Source organism: Giraffa tippelskirchi, chromosome 7, assembly GCF_054371585.1.
Source record: "Giraffa tippelskirchi isolate mGirTip1 chromosome 7, T2T-mGirTip1v1.2.pri, whole genome shotgun sequence".
Taxonomy (NCBI): domain Eukaryota; kingdom Metazoa; phylum Chordata; class Mammalia; order Artiodactyla; family Giraffidae; genus Giraffa; species Giraffa tippelskirchi.
In genome coordinates this window covers 90,479,182-90,489,017 of record NC_137281.1, presented here as the reverse complement: position 1 = coordinate 90,489,017, position 9,836 = coordinate 90,479,182, and the positions used below count along the sequence as shown (strand labels likewise).

At 49.6% G+C, this 9,836-nt stretch overlaps 1 protein-coding gene across 3 annotated transcripts; it reads right to left on the bottom strand.

Annotated features, from left to right (window-relative positions):
- On the bottom strand, window positions 1-9,616 carry KLHL33 (kelch like family member 33). 3 transcript variants are annotated; one of them, XM_081506943.1, is made up of 5 exons: window positions 9,471-9,616; window positions 8,403-9,179; window positions 2,917-3,841; window positions 2,631-2,798; window positions 1-2,536 (listed from the first exon to the last, which is right to left on the bottom strand). In XM_081506943.1, exons 1-5 carry the CDS (start codon window positions 9,553-9,555, stop codon window positions 1,984-1,986), a joined length of 2,508 nt encoding a protein of 835 aa, XP_081363069.1. In that variant the 5' UTR covers window positions 9,556-9,616; the 3' UTR covers window positions 1-1,983. The 3 variants fall into 3 exon arrangements, with proteins under 3 accessions (XP_081363069.1, XP_081363071.1, XP_081363070.1); XM_081506945.1 differs by having other exon boundaries at window positions 9,417-9,498; XM_081506944.1 differs by having other exon boundaries at window positions 9,435-9,498.
- Between the last annotated feature and the right edge of the window lie 220 nt (window positions 9,617-9,836).

The following is a 9,836-nucleotide window of genomic DNA, read 5'->3' as shown; positions in this document are numbered from 1 at the left end:
TTCAGTCATGGTGAAACCTTTATTTAAGTCTGTCTTTGCATACAGATCACCAAGAACTTGATCACAGAAGTTCACCCTAAAGACTCAATCCTTGTAGGTTCTCAGTGCTTCCAATTTCCTTCTTCCCTGTCCTCTTCAATCTTTCTTCTCTGTTCTCTTATATATCCTACTTACCCCTCCTCATTTTCAACTATGTTCCTAAACAGAGATATAGAAAAAACCCTTAGCAAAATAATGAAGTCTCAAAACAAACAAAAACTTATCAGGATGAAGAAAGAAGCAAGGGAGGCTCCTTCATCTTAACCTTAGCAGAGTGAGAATCTTAATAAGCAGTGGTAAGAGAAAATTGACCTGTACAAAGAACTGGCCCTCCTTTGCCCTAAGCTGCTCAGGGGTCAGAAGTGGAAACACCAGACAGGAAAGATGTAGGGGAGTTGTGGAGGAAGGGAACACGCAATTGTTAACTGAAAGCCCCTGTCTTCAGGAAGCTTTCAGGGAAGAGAGTAGGCTGGAAAGCAGCAGAATTCCCTGAAGAACCCCTGGAATACTGACTTCCCCTTTGCTGTGGAGACACAGGGCACCATACACCCCATTGCTTCTTTCTTCTGACTGGAATGCCTCCCTCCCTCTCAGACTGGTGAGTTGCCAGGCAACCTTCAAGATCCAGTTCAGTCTATACCCATCGAATGATGCCTTCCCTCAAAGAAGGCTTCCCTGGACAGAGTTCCCTCTCTGTCCTCTGGGCTTTCATACCTTCAACTGTGAGGCATGTGAGGTGTGAGGCTCTTGTGAGGGCTATGAGGCAAGTGTCCATAATTCTAAGTCCACTGTAAAATTTGTATTTGTTTACAAGTCTGTGTTCTGGTCAAAATCCCTGACCTTGGGGTCCTTAGTGCCTCACAGTGTACCTGGCATACAGTAGATAATTACTAACTATGAGGGAGAAAGGAGAAAAGATAGAAGAGAAGGGGAAAGGGTATGGAAAAGCAGGGTGGAGGAAGAGAGAGAAAACATCTGACTCAGCTTTCCCTGGCCAGGAAAAAGGGAAATGGATTCAAAAAACTCTGGAAGAAAGGAACAGAGAAGTGGAAAAAGAAATCACCTTTCTGAGTCTTCTCTGCCTCTCTCCTCTCTGCCGCTTCCTCTCACAACTAAGGACCACACACAACTGTACCGTTTTCCCTCCTGATCCCTCGATTCATCCCAAACGGGAGAAAAGAAGCCAGTCAGCTCCTGACTTCTCCCACCCTATGCCCTCAAATCCTTCCTCCCTTTCCACATGGATGCCTCCCTCTTTCTCCTCATCTTCCCCACCTGTAGCTTTCCTGCCTGGTTGCCCTGGCATCTCAGGCCTCTGCGCTATGCCAGGTCCAAAAGAGAAATTCGTCTTCAGATTGAAATCCAAGAGGCTCTTAGGCGCAGCCTGTGGTATGTGGCTGAGGAAATGCTAGCCTGTGTCTACCAGCTACCTGAGAAAACATCATCAAGACGGTTTGGGTGTCCCAGGAATTGGAGAGTAAGAAGAAGCAGCAGTTACAGTCCTTCCGCCATACTCCTCAACTCTTTTCACAGATGACCTTTCCTCATTTTTCTCCTTCATCCATTGGTCAGAATCATAATTTTCCTGACTGTTCTCTCATGGCCCCTACACCTTTGCTACCAATGCTTCATGACTGTCTTCCTAGTTAGATGCACTTTCCCCACCAAGAATCAAGCCAGGGTCCCTAAACCTTGTAGAGTTGCCCCTAGATCTCTTCTCCTTACCTAGATATTCCACTGCCTCTCCTTCCCCCATAATCTCCCTAGGAATTCCAGAACCACCTTTTCCTCAATGCAGATCATATATACAAAAGCAATTTATGAGTTGTAAAGCACCGCGCTAGAATGAAATGCTGTGATGAACAAAGCCTTCTCTTTCTCCCTGCACTTATTTTCTCTATCCTCTCTTATCCCTTCCTCCCTCCATCCACCACTGCTTCCCTCTCACCCAGCAGGTTTAGTTTGATGCCGGGTGGGAACCAAAGCCCCGTGCTGCACAGCGGGCAGGGTCAGGATGCAGGCAGGCATCTCAGCCCGAGGCCTCGGCAGAGTTCCCAGGCACAGCCATCGGCCCAGGCCAGGACAATAGGCATGGATAAGATGGGAGGGGGCATAAGTACGGTGGCTGTAGCCCCCCAGCACCAGCAACTCCCCCTGCAGCACGGCACCTGCAGCCCCGACATGGGGGGAGGGCAGGGGGGTCAGGTGAGTCCAGCTACCAGTACTTGGATCATAGGCCTCGAGGCTCAGCAGGTCCCCAGTCTGACCTAACCCACCTGCTACATACAGCCGCCCCCCAAGAGCAGCCATGACGTGGCCAGCCCGAGGCACCCCCATAGGGCTCAGGAGTGTCCCCGGCTTCTCAAGTTTGGGGTCGTAGTGCAGCAGTGAGGCCTGGTACTGGCCAGTCTCGCTGCAGCCACCGCTCACGTACAGCTGCCCCTCCAAAACAGCAGCTGCGTGGGCAAAGCGTGGTGCCGGAAGAGGAGGCGCTGGCCTGTGGAGAACAGAGCACGTGGTCAGGCATCAGTCATCTGCAGCTCTCCTCTGCCAACACCCGTGATGCCTGAAACACCCCCTTCCATGCTCACCTCCAGACATTGAGCTCAGGATTATAAGTCTCCACAGACCTGAGGGCAATACCACTGTCTCGTCCACCTAGAGCATAAAGCAATCCATCCAGCGCCACCAGGGGGAAAAGGCTCCGAGGCTGGCACAAAGGTGCCATCTCTTCCCAGTCCTCTTGACTGGGGTCCCACCTGGAGACAGTGGGACAAGAGATGGGAAGAGTGACCCTGGGAGTCTGCTGTTGGCTGGCCCACAAACTCCCTCCGCTGCCCACCTTGGGACCTGCCACTCTCTGGAGCCCCTCCATACCTGAGAGTCGAAGCCAGGGTGTTAGAGTGGCTGTAGAAATCCTGTCCCCCACACACGTAGAGCACACTTCCTGCTAGGCTCGCAGCCCCGTGCCGGAAGCGCCCGGGGGCAGGCAGGGCAGGCAGCCGCCCCCACTCCACAGTTCGAACGAGTCCTATGCCGCAGCGAAAGGCCCGGGCCCACCACACTCCTCGGGATGGCTGTCTGGAGGCCATGTCTGATCTGAGCCCGTCCCCGCCAATCACCACCAGTGCCTGGTCAGGCTCCCTCCGTCTCTCTTGTCCTGGAACCTCAGCCTCCACCATCAGCTGATGCAGCAAGTCAGGGCTCAAGGGTGGAGGCAGCCCGGCCGCCCTTACCCTCCGCAGCTCCCTGGTGGACATACGGCCAAAGCGGACGCATTGAAGCAGGGCCTTGGCCTCTGACTCCTGGGTGTCAGGGTTGGCAGCTAGCCAACGCCGTGCAGCCACAAAGGCCTCGAACTCCTCCTGCAAGTGTAGCTCATCACTGTCCAGGAGCTCAGCCAGGCAGGCTGCCGGTAAAGTAGGGAAAGTGGAGCACAAAGCCACGGCAGGCAAGTGGGTGAGGAGGTAGTGACGGGCTTTGCTCCAGAGCCTCTCCAACCCTGGGGCTTCTGCCATGGGGATCAGGGCCAGGCAACGGGCAGGGCTGAGGCCTCGTGCCAAGGCTTTCTGGCACAGAGCCAGGCAGGAGGAGCTCTGGTACTGCAGAGCAGCCTGGGCAGCTCTCAGTAGTCCTGGCCACTTTGCCCGCACAACCCCAGAGTAGGCAAAAGAGACGAGGAGTCGCAGGTCCTGGGCAGAGGTGGTGTGCAGAGACACCTCGGTGCCCTGGGATTCCCTCATCCCACTCAGGAGCATGGCCCCAAAGAACTCACTGCCACAGGCGAGGGCTGCTCGATGCACTGCAGGAGGGAGAAGCAGAGGGGAATCCAGAGTGTTGCAAACCATTAGGCACTCTCTCCATTTCACAACCCCAACTTTGGGCCAACCACCCAAGACCACAGGCTAAACTGTGAGATGCACACCAGAACACCACTAGGTGCTTGTTAAAATGAAATTTTCACAGACCCACCCCCAGAGATTTTGACCCAGTAGCTCCAGAGGGAGACCCTAGGAATTTGTGTTTTAACATTTTCAAGCACCCTGCACGATTCCACGTTAGTGACCTGAAGACACTTTGAAAAACATTGTGTGTATGTGCTCCGTCGTGTCCAACTCTTTGCAATCCCACGGACTGTGGTCTGCCAGTCTCCTCTGTCTATGAGATTTTTCATGCAAGAAATCTGGAGCGGGTTGCCGTTTCCTCCTCCAGGGGATCTTTCCCACCCAGGGTTGAATCTTGTGTTTCCTCGTCTCCTGCGTTAGCAGGCAGATTCTTTACCACTGAGCCACCTGGGAAGCCCTTTGAAAAACACTGCTTTAGTTTTTTTGATGCAGGCCAATTAGAAAAAGGATCTTGACTGGTTAAGTGGAGAAGGGGCTATAAAGAACATTTGCTAAAAGGGGGTAAAAAATAAACTGCAAAGACCAATGTGCAACTTATACAGGTCTTCCGATACTGTGCACAGAAAAAGGTTCTCTCCTCTACAATTAGAAGAGCCACTGACATCAGCCATTCTGTCAGTCAGATTTTACTTAGAAAATGGCCATGATTGAATGGCTATGATCCAACCTCATCTAACTGCCATCTTCTCTTACCCAAGATTTAGTGCTTTATACTTCCCAAGTGGTACAGCTTTTCTTTGCATACCCACCTCCTTGACAGAGTTAGGGAATCACGACACTGTAAACTGGAGACCTTCAAAACCACCTAGTTCAATTGCTCATTTTAAGATAAGGAAACTGAGTCCTAGTGAAAGGGAGTGATTTATTTTCTATCTCCATGTAGTAGCTGTCTGGGCAGAGCGTCATCCACTGTGACTGCTGCCAGGCTGCATTGAGCACACTTGTGTATCAGTTCCCTGCTTATCTGCATGGCCCTCATGACATGAAAATGTCCTCTTAAAAATTTAAAATAAATACATTATTTAAAATGTTGTTAGGGGACTTTCTTAGTGGTCCAGTGGTTAAGAATGCATCTTCTAGTGCAGGGGACATGGGTTTGATCCCTGGTCAGGGAACTAACATCCCATGTACCACAGGGCAACTAAGCCCATGTTCTTTCAAGCCTGCACGCCACAACTAGAAAGCCCTCATGTATCAGCGAAGACCTAATGCAGCCAAATAAATGTTTTTTAAAATGTTGTTAAATAACTAGAACTCACATGCTTGAAGGCAAAAGGAGAAGGGGACAGTAGATGATGAGATGGTCAGATAGCATCACCAACTCAATGGACATGAATCTGAACTCCAGGAGTTAATGAAGGACAGGGGAGCCTTGCGTGTGGCAGTCCATGGGGTGGCAAAGAGTCGGACACAACTTAGCGAACAACAACAACATGCTTCCTAATGTAACTTAATTTGAGGCAGTTGGCATCAAGTATGAAGTATTCTGACCAAAAAACTTAAATCTAATCAAACCTTTAGGTTAAATTCAAGTTTATAAGAAATTGAGAGGCTAAAAGAAGAAGTTAAAAAAAAAAACACAGAAGGAAAATGCATAAAATCTAGAAATCAGAGCTTTCTATGGGAAAACTAATCTTGTTTCTTCAATAAGTCAAGTCATAAAAAAAAGGGAGGGAAAAAAAGGCGGGGAGAGGACTGGACAAGAATAAAGGAAGCTTCAGCGACATCTGAGTTCAGTGTAAACCTTGATTGGCTCCTGGATTGAGCAGAACAGGTCTAACAGACATTATTTTGGACAAGTGAGAAAATTTCAGTGTGGATGAGGTGATACTGAGAAACGGGCTTCCCTGGTGGCTCAGACAGTAAAGAGTCTGCCTGCAATGCAGGAGACCTGGGTACAAACCCTGGGTCAGGAAAGATCTCCTGGAGAAGGGAATGGCAACCCACTCCAGTATTCTTGTCTGAAGAATTCCATGGACAGAGGAGCCTGGTGGGCAACAGTCCATGTGGTTGCATATGCACAGAGATGGACATGACCGAGTGACTAACACATTAATTTTGTTAGATAGTGTGGTTATATGAGAAAATCTCCTCTTTTAAAGAGACACACACCCAAGTATTTAGGAGTGAAATACTTTAAACTTCAGCAAAAAATAAATAGATGAAACAAATATGCTGGTTTAGTTGCTAAGTTGTGTCTGACTCGTGCAACTCCATAGACTATAGCCTGCCAGGCTCCTCTGCCCATGGGATTCTCCAGACAAAAATACTGGAGTGGGTTGCCATTTCCTTTTCCAGAAACAAATATAGTAAGATGTTAGTTGTTAAGTCTGGGTGATGAGTGTTTTAGTGTTCATCTTAGCATTCTCTTTTCTTTGCTATGTCTTTGAAATGCTTCATTACAGAAAAGCGGGAAATTGCTGCTAGAGGTCCTCTGAGGCAGGTCACATAGACCCAAGCTCCCAGTGAGGTTTATGAACCTCAGGCTACTTTGACCAGCTGCAGCATGTTCACCTCTCTCAAAGGGCAAGTGATGTCGGCATGGCCTTCCATTGGCTTTTTAAGCAGTAGGTAGTAGCTCAGTGTTTCCCAAGCAGTAAACATTAGTGACAGCTTTCACATATACATTGCCCTGAGAAAATCTGCATTTCTCAAAGCAAATAAACCATCTCCTCTTCCACACCATCAATCAGCCTATAGCTCAGAGCCAACTGTCAAAGGAGTCACAACCACTTGTATTTTGTGCCCCTTCTTACTCATCATTATTCTTCAGAATTTTAAGTGACCGATTCCCACCATTAAGTTGGAATGTTTCTTAAGGAAGTGAAAGCATCAATGTAAGTATGTTTAAATTCCAAATCCTAGTGAAAACTTTATAACTATGAAATTGCAAATTCCCCTTCCATCTAGTGCTATCAGAAATTATAACAATTACTTCAAAATCTGTTATGGACTAAACATTTGGGCCCCTCCCAAATTTATATGTTGAAGCCTTAATCCCCAACATAATGGTACCTGAAGGTGGAGCCTTTGGAGGTAATTAAGTATGAGGGTGAAACTCATGAATGGGATTAGTGCTCTTATAAGAGGAGACATGAGATAATCGATCTCTCTGGGTTTCTCTCTGCCATGTGAAGATATAGTGAGAATATGGCCATCTACAAACTGGAAAGGAGGTCCTAACCAGAACCTGACCATGCTGGCACCCTGATCCAGTCTCCAGAACCAAGAGAAATAAACTTCCGTTGTTAAAACACCCAGTCTATGGTATTTTTCTTCTAGCAACCCAAGTTGACTAAGATAGGATGCTTTTCCTTCTGGGGATCTCAGAAACACTTTGGGTCCCGGTCAGTTTTCTAATGAGTAGTAGTTATGTGACTTCGGGCATGTCTTAAAGTCTGATTTCCTTATCAGTAAAGTGTAAGCATGAACTAGATAATATCTAAACTAATCCCTTTTAATTTTAAACTTTTGTATGTCTACACTCTGGCTCCATTTGCCAGGTACTATGTGCCTTTGGTTTGGCTGCATAAGAATCAATGTATGGACTAGTGAGAGCAGACTGGGCTAATGGATGTGGGCTTATATCCTGATTTTCATCAGTTAATGTATCTGAGCTTAATATTCTTTATCTGCAGCTAGAAATACCTAAGATTAAAAGAGATGGCATGTATAAAAAAAAAAATTCTGGTACCCAGTACCTCACTAAATGTTAGTAGAATCTGAATAATTCTCAACTTATTCAATCCTCTTTAGCTTTCCTTGGGGCTTCCCTTGTAAAGAATTTGCCTGCAGTGTGGGAGACCTGGGTTCTATCCCTGGGTTGGGAAGATCCCCTGGAGAAGGGAAAGGCTACCCACTCCAGTATTCTGGCCTGGAGAATTCCACAAACACGACTGAGCGACTTTCACTTGAGCTTTCCTAGTGATGAGCAGAGTTAACTTCAAAATGCCACAACCTGTAGCCTTAGATTCTGGGAAAACAGTACCAGACCTTGCTCATGAGCTGTAGGGTCCTTGTCTGCCATGGTGTCAAGCTCACTTAGGCAAAAGGACACACTATAAATTTTTCCACCATGTTCCTCTAGCTTTTCCTATGTCTTAAATAGAAGATGTCAAGAAGGGCCTTTGGTTAATCTCTGTTTGAGTCAATCACCTTCTGCTTGCTCTACTGGCATGGACTATACCTTAGCGCCTGCCAACTGACTTGAAATTTCTTGTTTCTGGGCAGAGGAAAAGCCACAGCATAAATCTGTCAGCGCTCCTAGGAAAACAACTCGACTGCGCATGCCCCATTCTCAGTTGGTCAGGAGAGGCGCCAAAGGCCACCCCCTGGGGAAATTCTGATTTCAGCAGGGATCAAAAGCACTATGCTAGGGACTGAATCAAGCACTGCTTGCACACACCATTCCAGGTGGCATATGCACCTGCTTCAATGCAATGCCCCCCAGGCCCTCACCCCGCAGCCGGCAGCCGTCTGCCTCCAGCTCCAGGTCGCACCCGATGCCTTCTTGGTACAGAAGCTCAATGGTGCGCAGGTTTTCTCTCAGTTCCTCTGCCTGGCTGGGCTGCTTTTCATCTTCCCGTCCAATTCCAGTCCCCTGACGTCCCCACTGGGCCGCAGCCTTTACCCGGGGGGCTCCCAGAGCTTCTGCGGCGACCAGCACATCCTCCCGTGGGGCGGGTCCCAGCACCCCCTCGTAGGCAAAGGTCAGCACGGCCTCCCAGGCCCCAGGGGTTACGTCCAGGCTGAGGGGGGGTTGCAGACCTCTGCTGCCCAGCAGCCTTCCTCTGAAGAGGGTGCTAACTGCGGCCAAGATCACCCGATGCACCCCATATACTCTCCCCCTGACTGACACCTTTTCGTCCAGCAGCAACCTCTGCTCTCGCAGCCGCTGTGCCTCCGCGAAAAACTGGCTGGGATGATCCTCGCTGCACAGCCCCTCGGGCTCCGCGGAGTCTTCTCCATCCTCCTCATCTTCCTCCTCCTCTTCTTCCTCCAGGGACAAGGCTGGAGAAGGAAGGCTCCCTGGGGTTATGGCCCTGGGGCCAGGCTCTTCCAGAGGAAAGGGGGGCAAACCAGGATCCTCATCCGGGGACGGAGGCCAGGAGGGGGTTCTCTGGGTGGGCAAAGGGAGGTCAAAGTCGTCCTTCTGGACCAGAAGAGAGACTTGCTCTGCCGCAGAGGGATGATGTGCGGAGTCCGAGAGGCTCATGGCCCAAGTTCGCTGGATCGCTATAGGTAGGAAGAGGAAAGAAAAGAGAGGGTAAGAGCTGGACCCAGATGGCACCCACAGAGGCTTCCTCTGGGAAGCCCTGCCTCCAGCCTCATTTCCTATTTCAACTGTCTCCCCCTAGCCCAGGGCTCAACCATCCAGGCTACACCAGGCAACTATGAAGTGCACTGGGGGCAGCAAAGGCCAGAACAATGAGTAAAGATCCATTGCCTGAAACTGTTCCCCGCCCATCTCACCCCCATCCCAGTAGTCACCGTCCTAAGACTCCAGCGTCCCACTTATCCTCTCACTTGGGCTTGCTCTACTTCTGACAGAGTGGCAGAGGGAATGCAACCCTGTCCCTGTCAGTGGTGGTGCCCGGCTAATTATAGCCATTGCTGGCAGGCGAGGGGTTGGTCTCCGGGTGCTCAAACTCCAACACTCAATACCCTGGGCCCGACCCGAGATTACCTCCTCCCCTCTTCCACTTGGAGGTCACGTCCTGGTGCTGAGCAAAGCAAACTCGGAAGCCAAGGAGGATGAGGGGATGTGGTGGAGTGAGCCAGCCCAGTGTCAACTGAGCTGGGCTGGAGAGGCGGGTGAAGAAAGTCTAGACTGATATGGGGGAAAGTTGGGAGAGAGTGAAGGGTGAGTTTGGGGGTCAGTCCTGGCCTTTG

Bases quoted from the DNA above. Each gene is read 5' to 3' on its own strand.
- KLHL33 (XM_081506943.1), bottom strand. From the start codon at position 9,555: ATGGCTATAATTAGCCGGGCACCACCACTGACAGGGACAGGGTTGCAT. The intron at 3,842-8,402 runs GTGAGGGCCTGG...TCCCTCCTGCAG, and splicing joins AGACGGCTGCCGGCTGCGGG to TGCATCGAGCAGCCCTCGCC. The intron at 2,537-2,630 runs GTGAGCATGGAA...TGTTCTCCACAG, and splicing joins CCTGAGCTCAATGTCTGGAG to GCCAGCGCCTCCTCTTCCGG.